Source organism: Rhincodon typus, chromosome 16 (genome assembly GCF_021869965.1).
Source record: "Rhincodon typus isolate 14 chromosome 16, sRhiTyp1.1, whole genome shotgun sequence".
In the NCBI taxonomy this organism is placed as follows: Eukaryota; Metazoa; Chordata; class Chondrichthyes; order Orectolobiformes; family Rhincodontidae; genus Rhincodon; species Rhincodon typus.
Window position 1 is genome coordinate 37,054,351 of NC_063347.1, and position 21,849 is coordinate 37,076,199.

The 21,849-nt window shown below is 38.4% G+C and overlaps 1 protein-coding gene across 1 annotated transcript in view; it reads right to left on the reverse strand.

Annotated features, from left to right (window-relative positions):
* The window catches only part of LOC125485167 (leucine-rich repeats and immunoglobulin-like domains protein 1), a 75,623-nt gene that overhangs the window by 11,175 nt on the left and 42,599 nt on the right, over positions 1–21,849 (reverse strand). Inside the window, exons 3-4 of the mRNA XM_048606734.1 lie at positions 21,313–21,387; positions 1,224–1,361 (exon numbers count right to left, since the gene is read on the reverse strand). Coding sequence (XP_048462691.1) covers positions 1,224–1,361; positions 21,313–21,387 — 213 coding nt within the window. The remainder of the gene's footprint in view (positions 1–1,223; positions 1,362–21,312; positions 21,388–21,849) is intronic.

A 21,849-nucleotide genomic window follows, 5' to 3' on the forward strand; every position in this document is an offset into this window, starting at 1 on the left:
CCTTAAGTAGAACACATCTGATTACATTGCCCCAGTAATGGTGCCAATGTCCCATGAATCAAAATTCATGCCTCCTGTGCTTTCATTCATGGATTTCCCCCTGAAAAGCTTCTTGCAAAACTAGGTGCCATTTTCTGATTGTTTCTTACCCTCATCCTCCAGTCCTTATCACAATCAATCACTTGCTTTCTCCTGACTCATTGCATTAATCCTCCCTTCTTAATCCTTGTTAATTTTCATTTCATCATTATTCACACAGTTCTTCTTACCTGCCACTACCACTTGCTACAGCCTGGGCATCCCATTCTCTGTATGCAGGATAAATTCTGTACATCAAATTTTAGGAGCCAACTTCATCAACATCCTGTTTTCACTCCACATCGCCCCTATAACCCCTCAGAAGATTATTCATTAACAAGCTCTTCCCATTTCTATCTTTGTCTCAAATAAACCAAATGTGAATTCAAGGCGTTCTGGGCTCGATTTTACACCGATTTCTCCTCCCCATACTCTACCATCTCCTCTGCATCATACCCTTTCATTTTGCTTATCTTATGTTGCATCCTCACCTCTTGCATTTCAAGTTCCTACTCAACTGTACTCCAAAGCCTCCTGTATCTCCCTTGCAGCAATTACATTTCTACACGTCTTGTCCTCAACATTTTCAACCTGCAACCACCTCACCATTAAACAAGAGTGACTGCTATCAAACACGTGGCCTTACATTAAACAGCTCATAGACATTCCTGTAGCTTTAGATAGGAGAAAGTGCATTCAAGATATGAAAGCAACTTAAGAGATGTGCCTTGCCCAAAATCTTTCAGCTACTTCAACAGCACAGTTGTAAAACAAGTAGCACAAGTGTTTCTGGCAAATAGGAACTCAATATTCTCTGCTTAGGCTCACAAATACACTAATGGTCACTTATTCAAAAAGATTAATAAAGAAGAATGCCAAGAAAATAAAAATATCAGGTGTGGATGGGTACAGATCCAAAGCAACTCTGCAATGTATATTCAGTATAAACTTTCTCACTAATCCAACGGCAGACTTGGGTAGCTTTTGGTGGTTGTGGGGTGGTCGATGATGGAGAAGTGAACAAAGAAAACAATTTAATTACATGAACAACAATAAAAACTTTATGATTCAAAAATCAAAGCTGTTGTGCACTTTCATCCAACTGCCTGCGCATTATTGTAACAGTCAGAGAATAGAGTACTCACAGGTCCTTAATTTTGAGTTGTCGTGGAAAACAATTATTTTGGATTTCAGTAATTTCATTGTAGGTTAGGTCGAGTGTTTCTAGAGACTTGTAGTAGCTCAAGTGATTTGCCTCAATGCTGCGGATCTTGTTGTGGTGCCTGTTAAAAATAAACGTCGCATATGAAATAAAACTTCAAGAGAATTAAAACAAAACAAATCACTCATGTCTTTTGTCATGATGACAGATCAAAATCCCAAGTACATCTGGGGTTGAAACTTCAGTACATCCGCAAGCGTTTTTATAAAAAGATGACTGCTACAGCCAAAATATCATTGCAGATATATACCCATAGAATGTCACACCTGCACAAACTACGACAAAAATGGAAAAGATAATGAGAGGCTGATACCCAACTCGCTGAGCGGAAGCCATCTCCTGAAGACAACATTTTGTATCTCAGAAAGGGTATTACACAAAAAACAGCTAAAGATCGACCGCAACCAGTGGTTTGTCGGTGTAATGACTTGACTGAGTAGCATGTGAATAAGTTTGCTGTGCAGATCACAGCCTTACAGCAGTGATTAATTACTCCTGCAGTGCAGGTAAAGAAGAAATAAAACTCTTTGTGGGGGGGGAGAAAGAGAGAGAGACACTTTTTCTAACTTATAAGCAGAGTGCATATTTTCATTTTTAACATTCTAATCAACATAAGATACTAATCGTAGAATCCCTACAGTGTGGAAACAAGCCCTTCAGCCCAATAAGTCCATACCGAACCTCAAAGCATCCCACCCAGACCCACCCCGCTATAACCCACCTAATCTACACATCCCTGAACACTATGGGCAATTTAGCATGGCCAATCCACCTAGCATGCACACCTTTGGACTGTGGGAGGAAACCGGAGCACCAGGAGGAAACCCACGCAGATACGGGGAGAATGTGCAAACTCCACACAGACAGTCGCCCGAGGCTGGAATCGAACCCGAGTCCCTGGCGCTGTGAGGCAGCAGTGCTAACCACTGACCCACCGTGCCGCCCCTTGCATTTTATACATTTTATATCCATCCTGAAGAATGGACCCGAAACACTGACTCTGCTCGCTCTCCACAGATACTGCCAGACATGCTGAGTTTCTCCAGCAATATCGGTTTCTGTTTCAGATGTTTTAGTCCATGGAAAGGATTTTTGTTTCAATCTAATCAGTTCTTTCAAAACGATTTAAATAAAACATATCATAGCAACTAACCACTGGCATTTGAATGTAATTTTTAAATCATAGAATCTCTACTGTGCAAAGAGGCCATTCGGCTCATCGAGTCTGCATCAAGCCTCTGAAGAGAATCTCATGAAGACCTACATCCCACCCGCTCCACCACCCCTGTAAATCCATATGGCTAGGCCAACTACCCTGGTCATCCTTGGATACTATGGGACAATCTCGCATGGTCAATCAACCTAAACTGCACATTTTTGGACTGTGAAAGAAAACCAGAGCACCAAGCAGAAACCCATGCAGATTTGGGGAGAACACAAACTCCACAGACAGTCACCCGAGGTTAGAATCAAACCCAGGTCCCTGGCGCTGTGAGGCAGCAGTGCTAACCACTGTGCCACCCAAGGTTTGGCTGCTTGCACACTTCTTCAGTTACATGGAAATAGGGTATTTTACACTTCAGATGTATATTACTCAAGCACAATGGCAAGTTCTCAAACTAAGTTTTGCTATATTTCTATACAATTTATCCAGGCACAAGTAACTGAATTAAATTATAAAGTGCATGACTGAATCAAAGATACAGCATGTTCAACTACTTGTGGGGGAAAAAAGTTTCAAACCCAACTCTGCCACCATATGCCCTGTGGAAGTTTTAATACTGAAAGGATGACAAAGTGCAATAGTTAAGATTATATTTTGGTTTTTTCCAGGTGGCTTGTCTCATTTCAGCTGTTAGCTTTCCACATAACACCTGCACTTTCAAGTTGGTGCATCATTTCACGCCAATACCAAAATTTCCTTCAATGCTGCCCCAAGTCATTTTTAAATCTTTTCAGAACAAGAGTAAACATTTACAAATTGATGAGATGCCAAATGCTCACATTTTGAGCAGTTTAACAGAATCATTCATGCTACCGTGCATTACCTAAATGCTGCATATTTAATCTCCATTGCAGTAGAAATCAAAGCAAAAGGAAGTGTAACACAGGATATCTTAAAGCATTTTACTGCCAAGGAAATACTTGGAAATGTAGTTCCAGTTGTAATTTAGAAAATATGCTAGCCAATTGACCAGTTCTTTTTCGTTAAATGTTCTTTTGTTATAGAACATCTGCAGTATCATGTGAAGTTTCAGTGACTATCCACCATGGCAACCAACTGCAAAAATTAAACATCTGATCTATCAAGCCAGGTTTCTTTCTAGGATCTAATTTGTCCAATATCACTACTAACTGGATCATAACACCATGTTAATATGCTATCCTATATTCGTGAGCCTTATCCGGCCTACTAACTTATATGACATTTGTGGGATGCCTTTTAGAAATCTAGGTATATCATATCTACTGGTTCTTCCTTATCTCACTAATTATATATTCAAACTCCAGTAAATGCATTAAAAAAGGATTCCCCTTTAGTAAAGGCATTTTGACTTGTTTTAATCGTATTATGCTCTAAGTGCGTTAAGACTTCTGTAATAGATTCCAGCATTTCCAATAATCGATGTTAGGATAAATGATCCTTTAGCTCCCCATTATCTCCCTCCCTCCTTTCTTGAAAAGCAGTGTCACTTTACCAACTTCCAATCAGAAGGGTTCATTCCCAATTCTAAGCAATTTTGGAAAAGCATACGTAGCATGTCCACCATCTCTGCAACTATCTTTTAGAATGCAATGGAGTAGGCCATTTGCTGCTCGGTTCAAGTTTTTCCAACATTTTTGGTCTGTAGATATTAATTTCTTTGCTCTTCATAGCCTCTGGGTTACCATTTCTGGAATGAAACCCATGACTCTGTAAGGAAAACCGGCAAAACATTTATTCATTTTTCCTGCCTCTGCTTTTAAAATACCGACACTTATTTCAGTTACTCTCTATCTTATAACTTAAAATAAATGCTCTTACCTGTTTTTATATACTTAGCTAGCTTACTCTTATTCTCTACATTTTCCCTTTTAAATCAATGTTTTGGCAGCCCTTGGTTGTTTCCTAAAACTCCCCCATCCTCAAACTTATTCCTTTGCTTTACAGTATTTTAAGCCAATCCTTTTATTCAAATACTACCACAAATTCTTAAGTGAGCCACAGATGTGTCTTTCTCGCTAACATTTTGTTTTCCAATGCAACGTGCCTTCAGTGAACATTCTGAATAGTTATTTAAATGTTTCCCAGTGCTATTTACAACCATACCTCAGCCAATTACACAACACGAATTGTTTAACAATCTGATCAATAATGTCATTATTGTTTGAGAGTCTATAATCTACTCCCAGCAAAGTTTTTTGACTTCAGAACTGAAGAGAAGAACCATACTGGGCTCGAAACATTAACTTTTTCCTCTCTTTTGCTGTTTGAGATTTTTCATGTTCCTGTTGATCTTTTAGTTGCGCAGTTGGCTTCAGCCTTCTGCTTGCTGTAAGGCCACACTCCAACGACTGAGGCATTCTTCAGTTTGAAATGAAATGCTGACTTCCACCTCTGGGAAAACTAAAGCATGTGTGTAAACTTTGCCCTTGACCAGACACCGGAGTGACCTTTCCTTCCTGGAACTTGTAAATATATGACAGATTTCACCATAACTCCCATAAAGTGCGTGTGCAGGACCCATCAATTGGGCATCCCAAGCCCCCTCAACCTTACTGTAATCTTTAGTTTCCCCAAATGTAATCTGTCGCACCTAGACTGCAACTCCCCCAACTACGTGTGCGGCTCCCTAACAAGTGAGGGCATCTGCAGTAACCCATTTAGCTGATTATGGTAGAAGCACTCGGGTGTGGCAGTTGAAACACAGCACATTCTTTTGCTGGTGATAGATGCTCTGCACTCTCACTTTTATTGACAGCATTAGGATACAAACATCAGAACAATGCAAGTGAATACATATTTACAAATGTACAGATTACAGACAAAGATTAAATGCCTGTGCCACCAATGTGCCCTCAGAGGATTCTTTTCCCTCTTTCTCCCAAGAGTCTAGGTAAAGACCCAACGTCCACAGCTGGAGTAGAGAGATCCAAAGGATTGGTATACCTGGTGACTTTGAAGACATTGGGAGGACATTCCTTGGGCTCAAGGCCTAGGAAATCCCAGATCGTTTAGGACATCCCGCAGAGTCACTGCCCTTGACCTGAGCTGCCGGAGGCAATGGGTTCACTGGTAGACGGGAGGTGGAGAGGCAGGGTGCCTGGAGTGTCATGAGCATAAGCTGCAAGGTTGTTAGTCTGTTGTTTGTTTTCTCACCTTGTCTTAAACAGCAGCAGCATCTTCAGCACCTAGATGGAGATGCCTTATTCATAAGCACCAATGGCTAGATCAATAGCACTGCAAATATAAATGCATATCCAGCAGCCATGTGAACATTTCTTGAAGGCAGCCTCCACCCTTTGCATGGAGGCAGCTAAGCACTCACATACTGCAGCCACTGCAGCAGCAAGATCATTGATGGACTCATCCATCTTTCAAGGCCTTCTGGCATCTCTGAAGTTCTCCTGCCTTTCTCTGCAAATTGACTATATCACTTAGGAGTATGGAGTCACAAGTAATGGACAGGGCTCAGCTGGAGCGGTCTCCGGCACACCAAGCGTCAGAGACCTTAGGTATTTCTTCCTCCACGAGCTGCAGAGGCAGGTCAGTGATGCACTCACCAGATTGTGTTCCTGAGTCTAATTTGACTACAGTAGCCACTGAGATGATTGTGCCGTTGGAAGATGAGGTGAACGCCTGATTGATGGGTTCTCTGAGGCTTCAAAGGCTTCCTCCTCAGAGGTGAAACTGGCAATGACAGGCTAGGGCTGCAGCGTCTTGTGCTGGGTGCCGCTAGTGCCTGCAGAAGAGTAAAATAAAGAATTAACTTGTGAAAATGCCCAATAGCTTATGCAGACCAATATTTGTCTGCAGGCACATGTGAGCAGTGTGCAAAGTGCACTGTTGCTTATTAGGTTCCTGGCCAATTCCAGTTCCCTCCCATATCACAAAAATAGGTCTTCCCTAGCCAGCAGTATTACCCTTTGCTCAACAGGGTCAAGGATTTTCATGTCTAGTACTCTTGGATCCCTACGCCACCTTGTCCAGAAGTCAGGTAAAGACTTGAGCATGAAAACAATGAGTGCAGGAGCATTTGGTAAGCATACATAATCATGCAAGGTGGGGAGTCCCTAGGATGCACAGTGCCCAGAAAAAGTTAATTATTTGAGAGCATAAAATGGACGTTAGCCTTTGAATATATATCACATACATGATGGGCGGCTTGTTGGCTACAAGTTTTTGTGAGATGCCTGTGCAGTGACAGAGTGAGACCAACTGATGCCTCTGGAATGACACAGTGGAGAGAAGATGGTGCCACTAACCCTTGTGGCGCACAGGAGATCATTCATTTTCTGTCCAAATTGTAGCCAGTTCCTTTGGAGAAGGCCAAGGTCACTTATCTGCGATGCTATCTGGTCCTAAGGCAGACAGGGTTGTTGGGATGGCTTCCTAGAACTATCCATCGGGAAAACAATATCCCTTCCATCAGTGACTCCATCCAATAACAGTTGTAAGAAAAAGTCACTAAATTAAGGAAGTAGCTTGTTAGGAGTCTGTTGGGAGCAACCACCACAGGTTGCACCAAGCACCCTGGCTTGCAGAAAGTGAAGTGATGTCCAGCTAGCCTTCAAAATATGTGAACATTTGACCTGGTGCAAGAACTTGCTTCTTATTCACCACATGCAATTCGATTTGCTTCATATCTCTATTGCATAGGTAGGTAAAATGCATAATCAAGCAAGGAAACTCACCCTAGTATTGGCAATTGTAATGCCACTTCTGATGCTCGCCACCATGTTTTAATTTCTATGTGGAGAATTGTAACCTATGTTTCCAAATAACTAAATCACTCCCAAAACAGATTCCTAATAAAATTCCCAGTAGCCAACATGAAAACAGAGTTCTAAAATAATTCAAAGGAGCCTTCTGCTTGATAAAATTAAAAACTTATAATTGCCCAATAAAAACCTGCAAGCCAAACCTAAGAAACCAAACAAAAAAAAACTTAACACAACAACAATTATGGCTCCAAAATAAAATTATTGTTTCTGATTTGACTTGAATTCCATTCAAAATATCCTTTTTAAATCCGTGGCATTAAGCTACCTGTAAAGCATATTTAACAATTAAGACTTTAAGGATACAATATGTATATGCTGTCACAACAAATAATGCTTTAACTACACATTCCATAAGAGGGCACCCAGTAGAGCACATACCTCTGTGTTAACTCAACATATTCCAATTATAGTTTTTCCTTAAAGCTTTTCCTGGACTGACTGCAACTACAAAGCTGAAAAGAAATATTAGGAGCTACCATTTCATCGAAGCTTAAGACCAACACATATCTCAGCAAGCTGGTCTTCGAATGTTAACGGATACTGTAACAAAATTCCAGTATCCAGCTCCACATCGTCACCAAAAATTGATCAGTTTCCTCTTCATGCAAATCACATGCACTAAGTTGTTTTGAAATCCATCCATTAGTTTTTGGGATATACTGTTTACATCAAACAGACTATTAAACAGAGGTGAAAGCATTTCCTCTGTCCACTTTCCGTGGCAAAGGCAAATGCACACGTGCACATTAATGTTATGAAGACCTAGTCATTGAGTTTTCCCCCTAATAGCTAGCTCTTTCAAACTGCCATAAGTTTAAATAGCATTTATTTTGTAAAAAAAAAATCAAGGCTTCAAAAGATACAAGTGAACAATAAAATTTTGCCAGATTATTGTTGAGCTACAGAGATCTGATAAGTTAACATTAAAACAAATAGTTTTCCAATTTGCCCAAGGCAATAAGAAATTTTATTTCACATGATTTGAACCCAAAATTTTCGATTGGAAGCTCTAAATGTCACCTGCACGCACGCCACCCAAGATTTCAACCCAGCACTTGTTAATTTGGACCGTCAGGCAAACTTCAGTCATAAGTGGCAACACACCTTTTAAACCTGAAAGTACCAAATTCATTACAGCGCTGACCATTAATCATCAAGTGCCTTCACTTTATGCTTATACTATTGGACATTCCAAAGATGGATAGATTCTTTACACAAACTAATGAGAAAGTTGTCTATCCTATTAATTATTTTTAGTTTTTTGTCCATCCATTAAAGAAAAAGAATTGATGTCTATGGAAATGAAAAAACTATTAAATGCAAGAGAAACAACACTGAAATAGCATAATTTTGGTTAAATCAAATTACATGATTTACTAAAATAAAAGCAAAGTACTGCAGATCCGAAATAAAACCAAAGTGCTGGTAGAAACTCAGCGGGTCTGGCAGTCTGTACAGAAAGGAGAAAAAAAACTTAACATTTTCAAGTTCTGAAGTAGTCATACTAGATTCAACATTAGGACAGACAAACAGGAGGCTGGAAGAACACAGCAGGCCAGGCAGTATCTGGAGGAAAGGAGCAGTCAACATTTTGGGTATTACCTTTCTTCAGGAAGAGGTTTCTCTCTCCACAGATGCTGCCAAGACCTGCTGAACATCTCCAGCACTGTTTGTTTTTATGTTACTTAAATCACTACCTTGAATTGCTTAGCAGCAAAGCATCCTTTACTGACAACAGATTTGTTAATTGGATGTAAAAGCATTATGCAAAAAGGGAAGTTTAACGCAATTTGCCTTTAGGAGTTATAATATTCAATTTAAGTTCATGCTTCATACCATCTCAGAAGGGGGAAGTTCTGGAATTATAATTTAAAAGTAACACTTTAAAATTAGTACAGAAATTTCTGGATAATTTATTCGACATACTTAGATAAAACCTGCCTTCATTATTGTTATCTAGATTACAGTAAGAAGCAAAGCTCTGTGTTTGATAATGAATGGCTCAAAATATGAAATTTCAGAATTATAATATGCAATTCCTGTTTTTTATATCTAAATGTCTAACTGCTTGTCAAAATGGGTGAAGCAATGCGTTCCAGTTTTTTCTCTCAAACCCTCCCCACCTCAAAAATCAGTGAATACCTGGCTTTCACTTTGTGTCATTTTCTGTTTCTAACCATCATTCTACAACCAAAACCTACCAAATTGACAGAATAATCATAGGCCATGTACATTTTATATCATTTTAAATGTATATTTGCTCATCAATTTTAATCAGAATCTTGAATTTTGGTACATTTCACTGAAGTCTCATGACTTTGGTATGCACAAGAAAGAGATACAAAAACAAAATGGTATCACTAAAGGAGGCCACGTCAAATAGAATCTAACTGTAAGAGGCCAGGATGAAATGGGTGAATTGGATAAGTCAAACCAAAATTCCAGCACTGTCTAATATGCAAGAAACTATGTTGAATGACACGTTTAGTGATGATGCCCTCAATTAGCATCCTCCTAATTCCTACAACAACCAAGCGTTTTCCAAGTATTAATCTTGAGACTTCACAATGTTGGAATGAAACAAAATTAAAAATTAAATCCCAAAGACACTTTCTTCATACTTGTACAGCCTACAGAACAAACCAACCTCCAAGAACAATTCTATTAAGTGTTAAAACTAACACAAAAGTTTCAAACTTTTAACATTCAAAGATGAATCCAAAAATCTTCAAATCTTGTTGAATACTACAATGTGCATATAAACAGAAAACATGTACTGTGTCAAGAGGATTTTAGTTCCAATCAGAAGGATCTATTGTTAAATGAATGGTTTATGAAATGTTAAAATGTTAAATGTTTCAAATGAAAACTACTAGAAGTCTCTGGTCAAGTCTTTGTTAATAATACTACAGTTCTATAAATTTCTTAATAAACATATTAATTTCAACAGCTACAAAATAGTCTAAAATAAGAAGTTAATTCTCAAAACTACTGGGTAAGAGAAAATGAAAATATTAAAATTGTGTCTTTTCTTCAAGCAAGTTTAAAAATTTTAGGTGATTTCATGCTTAGCACTATTTCTGTTGATCATAATGCTATTGCCTTTCAACTTACAATACACCCTGCATTAATGTCAATGAATCTGGAACAAGAAAATCTCAAATCTGCAAAACCAATAGTCCGACTGGGTGTTCATTAATAAACAGCTGTTACAAGAAATAGAAATCTGGGATGTTGTTCAGTCCATCTTCCTTCATTCATTAAAATATACAAACTCACTTAGTTCTCCCAAAGTGCATGGTGAATAAGATTAAAGGTTCTTTTTCTGTTCAGAAGATCAATGTAATTTTTTTTTTGCATTGGGTTTTTCTAATACTGCTCTAGTTGTATTTTAAGAAGTATTAGCCTTCTTATTCCATGATAAATATGTTTTTACTTTAAAGCTCATAAAGTATATGCTCAAATGGTACTCCATTGTTTACCACAGACGTTCTTTTGCTGAAGTAAATGAGATTTTTCAGAGTTATTTCATGAAAGGAATTCTTTGCTGACAAGGCCACCAGCTGTTGCCTATTGCCTATTGCTCCAGATGTGGTAACATCTCTGCAGCTCATCTAGAATTTTCATGGAAAACCAACTCTTCCAACAACTCAGTTTTGTTAGGGCAAGGACAGATGTCCTAGGTACAATCAATCACTCTGTATTTGCTACGGCAATGCTGGAACATAAAATTTCCTTCATTGTGCAAAATGACATTTTCCAAAAAGCATGTGATGAATGTGTATATATGGACACTGGTTGAGGGCAGCTGGGGATAAGCAATAAATGCTGGCCTGCACTCACAAACCAAGAAGAGAAAGAAAACTGATACACAGATGCTTTCAGAGTAGAATGATCAATTGTGAAGTCTCCATTATTGTATCATAGTGTCTTAAAAGGTATTTCAGACTGCTTAACTTTCCCCATCCATTTTGACTGGAAGGGCAATTTCACAAATTAAAATTCCAGTTCAAATTACTGGTAATATTTACTAATACAAATCTAGACTGAAAAGCACTAGTACTGAGCAATTTGTAGGATCATACTGAGTCCAAGATTTAGACTATAGCTTACAATATATTCAATCTCAATCCTGGAATATCATCCTACATGTCTGGCACTGTACACTATCCACCTGTATTCTATTACATTATACCTGTGAAATTTCACACTAGCTGTTGTCTCAACTTCTGTTTTTTGTCTGCATTCACTTTGGCAACACCAAATAAAAGGCAACAAATAATTAAAGTCAGTTATAAATTTTGTCAGAACATTGAGAGAGAAACTCTGCCTTGTTACCCACTCCACTTCTGGAAGTTACCTCCAATAAACTCAATTTCATCTGCAGCTGCCAGATACAATTTTATATTCAGAAAAAGAACAGAAAGAGAAAAAATAATTGATTAGGATAATCAACCGTTCAGAAACAATTTTTCCTTTCAAGTAAAAAGCTAAAATACTTTTTTCCTTTACTTCAGAATCACTTCCAAAAACAAAAACCCCATTAGACATTTAATTCAAAAGGACTTGTCAAGTTTGGTTACAGCTATAGCAACGATCCTTCAATTGGTACCGAGGTAGGGTCTTACCATTTAGCAAATTCTGTCTCTTTAGCAAATTCTGTCTCTTCACCCTTCTCCCTACCCACAATGAATGTCAAAGATACTGTCCAAAGAAAATGAAGGAATATTGATGCATCATTTCAAACTCTTCCTTGGTCAACAGAACTACCAACAACAGGAAATATAGTTCATTAAATACGCAACCAAGCTCCTCACAGCATTTTAGTTATGCAAGTGGAACCAATCTCCTCAAGTACCCACAACAGATCATTCATTTCCAGATCAGTTAACTGGTATCAAATATACAGGATGCTTTGCAGAATAATGATTGTATCCAGCAGTGAGTCAGTGTGGTGAACCAAACACAGGAACAAAAACAAAAGTTGCTGGATAAGCTCAGCAGGTCTGGCAGCATTTGTGAAGGAAAAATCAGAGTTAACGTTTCGGGTCCGGTGACCCTTCCTCAGAACTGATGGTAAACCAAGTAGATAGCTACTAATTTCACACGTGCAACAAAAATCCTCCTATACCCACTTTAAAAAGTTGCACAGTAAGATTTTTCCATGATGATGCATGACCTCAGGTGATCAATTCTTTCCCAATAACAGATTTCCATGAAAATTGTTTTGTTTAAATTAATAAAACTGAAATTCGGCAATGATAAGGAAGGATGGATGAGGAGAAGACAAACTGCTCATTTAGCGCACCTCCACCTCACATCTTTAATTCTCTTTGCTGACAAGTACCAGCTAATCTGTCCTCAATTACACGCATTTTGTTTTCGCAACAACATTCATTTTCTATTAGGGTACAGAAAAAGGCCAACAAAGGCAGCAATCAGTTGCTAATGAGTACGATTGTCCACCCAGGTAATTCCGTGTCACTGCTCAGACTGAAATGGTATCAATATCGAACCAACTGAATTTCACAGCCTTATCGCTTCGAGAAGATTACTGCCCAGGAGTCAAAAATGGTACCAAGGGAAATAATATGGGTTCAATAGGCTGGATGTGGAAAATTTGTGGCTATGCATAGGGTGGAAATATTTCCATGCCATGCATATCTAAGCGTAATACCATCATTGACTGTTAGGGTCAAACTGTAGTTTTGTGTCTTGTGTTGAATACAAAATTGACGATGTAAATGAAATCAATAAACATGCTGCATCATTCTAATTTATTTTACTTTTCTACAGCTATGGGGAGACAATGACCGAGCAATCCAGAGATATTGGCTAATGTTCTGGGACATGCATTCAAATTCCACCATGGTAGTTGGTGATCAGGAAATTATAAATCATTGATTGTCAGAAAAGCCCATCTGGTTCACTAATGTCCTCTATGGATGGAAATCTGCTGTCCTCACATGGTCAACCCACATGTGACTCCGCACAGCAATGTGGTTGACTCAATTGCTGACAAGAACATTTAGGGATGGGCAACAAATGTTGTCCTTGTCAGCAACATCCATAAACATACAAAATAATTGCTTAAAACCAACGAGAGAGAAAAAGACAAGAGTGAACAGCATTAAGACATTACTGAAGTTCAATTCTTGCTCCCCATCCTAAGGGGCAGGGAATAGGGAGAGCCAGAAGTGGCACAGACGGGCCCCACACCAGGCTGCACCAATAGTAGTGATGTGAAAAGGACACAGGCACTTGCTTGTATCCTCTTGGAGCTTTGCTTCCTATTCCACTGCGGCTTTCCAGTCTGTGCTGGAGATAACCGAAACCCTACTCAAGTAGTATCATTATTGCCAGACAATTAAGAGCAATTCCATTAAAAACTTTCTGAATAGTACTCAATTTCATCTGCACACACTCTTCTCCTCCTCCCCCTCACCCTCACCACCCCCCTGACATGCACACACACGCGCACACACTCGGGGACTACAACATTAAGACCATCCAGAGAAATTACAATTCTGAAACATTTCAATTCGTCACTAAACCAAGCAAAGAATGCGCTGTAGGGCAGACTATGACATATTTGATCTTTAAAGTCAACTAGGGACCAATATAATCAACTTCATTGAATGAAGTATATATCACTTCTGCATCAGTTTACTTATAACCAAATCAGAGTAGTCTGCATTTATTATTTTTACAAATGGTGCATTGCTTACCTCAGTGCTACTGGGTTTCACTACCATTACATCATAGTTACCATTTGAGAAAATACTCAATCTAAAGTCATTCAAGTTTGAATCATTATCAGAGAAACAAAGATGAAATACTGAAGTGCTTCATCCCAATACTATACTCTGCAATACTATAATAAAACTGTTAAATGTTGTTCGGTTCAAATTATAGTTGCAAACTCAGTGCTACAAATTGGACCAGCAGAAAGAGTTAATAAAATACCTCCAAACTTTGTAAAAACTCCAAAAGCAATTCTTAATTACCTAGATTAAACCAAGTAGCAAAAATGTGAAACCCTTCTTAAATCCACACAAATACATCTACTTCCAGTCTAATTGCAACTGGTTTAGGGTACATCCAGAATCAGACACTAAAATCTACAACTGTACTATTTAAAGAGGCCCAATGCCTCAAATTTTGGCAGCTGTTTAAACTTAAGAGTTGCAGGCTGTGTTTCCCAGAATTCAGGAAGTATGGTAATCTAACAGTAGGCTGCCAAATTTACTAATTAAGTGCTTTGCTCGCACTACTTTTGGCTAGGACGAACCCTGAAGTGTTTAAACCCCTCAGGCACATTATTCTATTTTTTTTCCCCATCCACAAAATTATTGCATTGACCCCACCAACATGAGCTTCGGCTGACTTGAAACGCAATTTTTCCCATTCAGTAGGCATACAACTTCTCAATCTGGACAGCAACTGGATGGGAAACAGAGCTGAAAAAAAACTAATTACTGTTGTTAAATTCATCAAGATCTCTTTGCCCTTGCACATTACAACAACTAATACCAGTCTGTATAAATATCAAGGATTACGTTTACTGCTTAATGAAGTGCAGCAAGACCACCTCAGATGGTGATTGATGAATTGTGGTGTATAAAAGATTACTCAGGCCATTTCACCTGCATTCCACAACTGAAAAATAAAGCATATTATAGAAGCAGCACCATACATCTAAATATTGAAGATGCGTAACAGTGAGCATGGTAAATAAAGAACCAATTGTTGAACTGCATTTCTGTAGGTCTTTATAAATATTCCAATATATACCATATGGAAAAAAGGTAACAGGAACTAGATGACAGCACAGAATGTTAAAAGGCTTTAGTTACAATAGGTTGGTTATTTGTCTACCACATCTGAAACAGGTTAAAATTCAACACAGGCTGCAGAGGTAAAAATTCCTTTTTCTCTTGGCTGTAAAAGTCCTGTTTGAAATTGACTGCACACAGTCTCAATCTATTTTTAGTACTGGCAACAACAAAAAACAGGCTCCAACTTAGCACTGGTGAAAAATCTGAAGGCTTACATAGCATGGCAGCTGAGAACTGGGGAAAAATATTACATTGCAGCTGATGAGTTCTTGAGATTAGGAGTTAAATAAATTACGGGAATGAGTGCAAAGGAACTTCACCGACTCCTCTATAGGTGACATGGAGTATCTAAAGTTGACAGTGGGTGACTGAAAAGGTTAAAAGTTGCAGCACCCTAGGCAAAAAAAATCTCTAAAATTAAGAAGAAATAAAGAAAAGAGATTTTGGAAGGAATTCCAATATAGAAGTTTAAGTCTACATAGCTGAAAGCTCGTTAGAAAGGGGTGAGGTGGGAAGAAGAACAGAGAGGGAGGGAAGAGAGCAAGAGCATGAGATAAATACCTTTTATTCCATGATCGGTGACTAAAAACGGTTGAAAAAGAGGCAGGGTTCTTGGCAGTTCAGCCTGCAGAAAGCAGAAACTATACCAAGATAATTTTCTAATCAGATTTCTATCAGCAACATTGAATCAATAGGCCTGTTCTGCCAAGTGCTCTTTGCTGAATTGTTGATTTTATTAAAGATTCTCAAAAGAAAATACAGGTGAGCAAAGGAGATATTAAGTAAGTTTGGCCAATTGTCGTTTGCACAGGTACCACAAACTGCTTTAGTGCTCTATGGGACACAGCAAAAAGTTATGTTTAGCGAATCCATGGTGTACACAAACACAGAATACTTACAGATTAAGCTAAAATTTCTTCAGCGACAGACTTTAATCTCAAAAGGTTTTAAAATAATTTGCAAGTACTGTGCTCTAGTGCTATGAAGAAATGATAAAGTATGAAAATACTATTTCACCAAATTTAAAACAGCAATCAAATCCAAAGTGAGACATTAACACGTGAGCAGAAGTAGTTTATTTAGCCCATCTAGTTTGTTCCATCATTCAATGAGATCATGGCTGATTTGATAATCATCAAATTTCACTTTCCTGCCTTTCCCCCATAACCCTCAACTCCCTTACTGAATAAAAATATGCCTCTCTGAGTCTTGAATATGCCATGAGAAAAGAAAATCCTCTTCCTCTTAGTTGGATGACCCCTTGTTCGGAAATTATGCCTTCTGGGCCAAAGTTCACCCATAAGGTGAAACAACCTACCCTATCAAGCCCCCAAAAAATCTTTAGTGTTTCAATAAGGTTTCCTCTCATTCTTCTAAACTCCAATGAGCCCAACTGGCTCAAACTCTTATCATATGAGAGTCCCTCCATACCCAGGATCAGCCTAGTAAACTTTCCTCGGACTGTCTCCCTTTCCACTACATCTTTCTTTAGATAAAGGGGCCCAAAACTGCTTATAGTATTCCAATTATAGTCTCCCTGGTGCCTGTATGGTTGTGGCAAGTTCTCCCTATAATTATAATCCTTTCCCTTTGAAATAAAAGTCAACATTCCATTTATTTATTAATTTTTGCTCTGCTTTCAACACCATAATTTCAACCAATCTCATCTCCAAACTCTGAGACCAAGGACTCTGCTCTCCCCCCTGCAAGTGGGCCCTCAACCAACAGACCGCAATCAGTAAGGATAGGTGACAACATATCCTCCACAAATAATCCTCAACACTGGTGCCACAAAGGCTGAATACTCATCCACTTACTATACTCCTTATCCATTCACGACTGTGTGGTGAAATTCTGTTTTAACTCCATTTACAAATTTGCTGATGACACCACTGGAGAGTGAGTCAACTCTCAAAACGACAAGACAGAGTACAGGAAATAGGCAGACAGGTTAGTGGCATGGTGCAAAGAAAACAAACGATCTCTCACCCAGTGTCAGAAAAATGAAGGAACTGGTCACTGACTTCAAGAAGCAGAGTGGAGGACATGCCCTTGTCTGTACCAATGGTGCTGAGGTGGAGGTGGTTGAGAGCTTTAAGTTCCTAGAAGTGAATATCACCAACAATCTATCCTGGTTTATCCACATCAGCACTACTGTCAAAAAAGAACACCAATGCCTCTACTTTCTCATTGTGGCATGTCCACAATGACTCTTGCCAATTTTTAACAGATGCACCACAGTTTGGTATGGCAACTGCTCTTCCGAAGCCACAAGAAATTACAGAGAGTTGTGAATGCAGCCCAGACCATCACAAAACCAGCCTTCCTTCCACTGATTCCATCTACATTTCCCGCTGCCTCGGGAAAGCAGCCAACAAAATCAAAGATCTCTTCCACCCTCTTCCATCAGCTGAAGATACAAAATTTTGAAAACACATACCAATAGATTCAAAAACAGCTTCTTCCCCACTCTTATCAGACTTACAAACAGACCTCTTAAATATTTGAGTTGATCTTTCTCTGCACCTTCTCTCTAGCTGCAACACTCTATTCTGCATTCTGCTCTATTACTGGTTAGCAATCAAAACAATACTTTTCACTGCATTTCAGTACATGTGACAATAATAAATCAAATTAAATTTATGTCCCTCCATTATCTGAACTTGGATGCTAACTTTTTGTGATTTACGTACAAAAACTCCAAAAATCCATCCGTGCTGCAGTTTCTACAGTCCTCCTCTGTTTAAGTAGTATTTAGATCCTCTGGACTTCCAGCCAAAATCTATAACCTCACATTTTCCCTACATTATATTTCATTTGCTAAGTTTTTGCCTACTCACTTAACCTGTCTATATCACTCTGAAAACTTGGTGTCATCCTCACCACTTGTCTTCCCACCTATTTTTGTGTCATCCACTTGGTGATAGGAAAAGTGACTTTTCCTATTCAAGTCATTAATATATATTGTAAATAACTGTGGCCTCAGCACAGATCCTGTGCACTTCACGAGATGTCATCCTGAAAATGCCCTCTTTATCCAAACTCTATTAGTTAGCCAATCCTCTACCCATGCTAATATATAACACCACCATAAAGTCGAATCTTAAGTAGTTTAAGATGCTGTAACTCATTAGGCACCTCCTAAAAATCCAAATATTACATCTATTGCTTCCCCTTTATCTATCCTGTTTATTATAATCTCAAAAGAATTCTAATAAATTTGTCAGGCATGATTTTTCCTTGTGAAGCATGCTAATTCAACTTGGTCATACCTTTTTTTTAAATGCTCTACATTTTCCATAATAACACCTATTTTTTGGGAAAATGTTAGGTTTTCTGGCCTATTGTTACTTGCTTTTGGTCTCCTTTGCTTTTAAAACAAAGATATTACATTGGAAGTTTTCCAATCATTTGGGACTTTGCCAGAAATTAAAAATTCTTGCAAGAGTAATACCAGTGCATCCACTAGCTCTGTAGCTATTTCTTTTAATATTCTAAAATGTATCCAATCAGATCCAGTGCACCTGGCAGTCTTTAGTTCCATTTATCTCTATTGATTGCATAATATTTAATTGGCTCTCTGCTATCGTTGTCTTCTACAAGGAATCTACATTAACGCTGGCCTCTCTCTTCATTTAATATACTTAAACAAGTTCTTGCTGCCCATCATGATATTACTTGAAAATTTACTCTCAAAGTTTATCTTCTCTCTTTTTTATTTGGTTGTCTTTTGTTGGTTTCCAAACCTTTCCAAATCTCTGGTTTATCTCTGGTTTACCACTGATCTTTGTCACATTGTAGGTCTTACCTTTCAATTTCATACCAACCTGAACGTCCCTGGTCAACAATGGTTAGCCTATCTTTTTCTTAGAATCCTTCTTTGTCTCTTGGATATATGACGTTACTGTGAGCCTTGATTTTCTTAAAAAGATGTGCCATTGTCCCACAACTATCTTTGCTGCTAAACCTCATTCCTTTGAATTTAAACTTTACACACTTGTTTCCAACCCATGGTCCTCCCTCTAAACTGAATGCTAAATTCTACCATGGAATTTCTACCATTTCTAGGGAATCTTTTTCTCTCAGATTATTTATTAAACCGGCCTCATTACACAACACAGATCTAAAACGGCCTGATCCCAGGTTGGATCAGCAACATATCATTCTTAAAACGAGTCCTGAATACACTCTGAATTCTTCCTCGTGGCTACCTCTGCCAATCTACAAGAGGATAAAGTCAACCATGGTTAATCTACTGCCATTTTTACATGCCATCTATCTCCCAATTTAGTTGTTGTCCCACCATAGTTGTTAAAGGGCCTATGGGCTACTCCTGCCAGTGTCATCTTCCCCATTTTATTTCTTATTTCTAGCTATGTGGATCTGATCCAAGATCATTTCTTGTTATTGTACTTAATCCATCCCATATTAACAATACAACCCTCACCATCCTTTCCTTCCTGCCTGTCCTTTTGAAAAGATACATACCCTGAGCATGTAATTCCCTATTTTGATCTCACTGTAACCAGTTGTAGTTGGTTGGCTCACAGAGCTGGTTCGTTGTTCCACAGACGTTGCATTACCGTGCTGGGTAACAACATCAGTGCAGCCTCCGATGAAGCGCTGTGGTGTTTTCCCACCTGTCATTTAAACTCTGGTGTCCGTTGAGCTGGATTACCTCACTTCTGGTTTTCCTTCACAATGGAGTGTATACGGGGTCCAGCTCTGTGTTTATTGATCCATCAATAAGCTAAAATCACTGTAACCAGTAATGACAGTAAGAGCATAACCATTAACCTGTTGTTAATTAATTTACTTTGTTCTGAATACAATATACCTTTAAGTATACAGCCATTAAATTTTGCATTATTACCTTTTTTTAACCCTTTGACACTAGTTACTGTTGTTTTTCTAAATTTGTACACTCTGCTCTTTCCATTTGCACTGTGGGTATTGTTATTTAAATAGTTGCCATATCCTTTTGCTTTGCAAGCCTGTATTTCCCTTGCCCAAAAACTTCCCACCCTGTTATAAAGTTTAAGACCCTCTCTACAGTCCTGGTTACACTATTTGCCAGAGGGGAGGTGATGGTCTAGTGGTATTATCATTAGACTGTTATGCAGAGATCTAGTAAGGTTCTGGGGACTCGGGTTAAAATTTGGCCATGGCAGATCGTGGAGCTTGAATTCAATGTATATTTGGAATTAGAAGTCTAACAAATGACCATGAAACTATTGCTGGTTGTCAGAAAAATCCATCTGGTTCACTAATGTCCTTTAGGGAAGGAAACTCCTGTATGACTCCAGACCCACAGCAACGTGGATGACACTTACCTGCACTCTGGTCATTCAGGGCCTGGCCAGGGACGTCCAGGTCCCATGAATGCATAAAGATATGAAGCCCATTCCACTGGAAAAGCTCCCTTTTATCCTAGTACTGGTGCCAGTGAACTGAAACTCTCACACTCACACCAAACTTTTAGCCATACATTTAACTCCTCAGCTTTATTAACCTATGCTAGTTTTCCCTTTGGCTCAGGTAGTAATCCAGAGATTATTTCCTTGGTGGTACTGTTTTTTAAATTTGGCTCCTAACTGTTCAAAATCTGTCAGCAGATCTTCCTTTCTACTACTAACAAAATTAACCATTAAAAGAACGAATTACAACATAACATTCAACCACACTGCTCAACTGATCTAATACAAAATGAAGAATTTTTTTTCAGACAAGTAGGTGGAGTACACAAAGATTCAAGCATCTTGCTGTGTGGACTACTTTTTGTCCACTTTGAATGGTAGCTTCAGGAGTTTTTGCTATAGACATTTTAAGTCATTTTGACAGGCAATGTCTATTAGAATTGGTATAAAAATCACAGAAGGAAAATCAGGTGCATACAAATGCCAGAAATAATTTGAAACCCGATTGTGTGCAGAAAATCTTTAATAAAAAAGGAACACTGACTTTACTTCCTTGTCAGAAGTGTTTCCATATGATACAATTCCAACAGAAAAGGAAATATTGTTCTCATATTGAAGTTGAAGTTGCACTAGTGTTGCAATACAATTGAATAATTGCAGACTTTAGTAACGTCACATCATAATAAACATGTTTCAAATGAGCTTATAAATTAATTTCAAAACAGGACATCAAAACATACTGAGCACAGATAAACTGTTATAAATGACTCACAAATAGAGGAACACAAGGCTGGCAGAAGGAGGTCCTATCTTTGGGATTGCAGTCAACTCGTTATGATCAAGTCGTCTGCAACAGAAAACAAACGAAATCCATGATATATCTCCCTCTTTATTTTTCACTTTGAGCATTGTCTGAATTATAGGCCATGTGATCGACAGCTCAATACTTCACTGCTGTTCCATAACATTTCTGCTCCTAATTGTCAGTATTCCCTCTTATTCACATTCAGAAGAGTTTGAAAATGCATTACTTAGAATACCATTATCAGTACCCATCCAACAACAGTATATTAAGAAATTTAGTCTTTTTTCACTTTAACATTTTAGTCAACACAAAATGCTGATAGTTGGGTAGTCCATGATGGGTGGACAGATAGTAAAAGCAATGGTAACAGAGAAACATTAAGAAAAATAGCTCTATGGAGTTAGATGGATTTAAAATGATTAGGAAGGCAGATTTAACAGGTTAAAATGGCAAAATACTCTCAGCTTGAAATAACCAAATTTTCAAATTAACAGCCAGATTTTT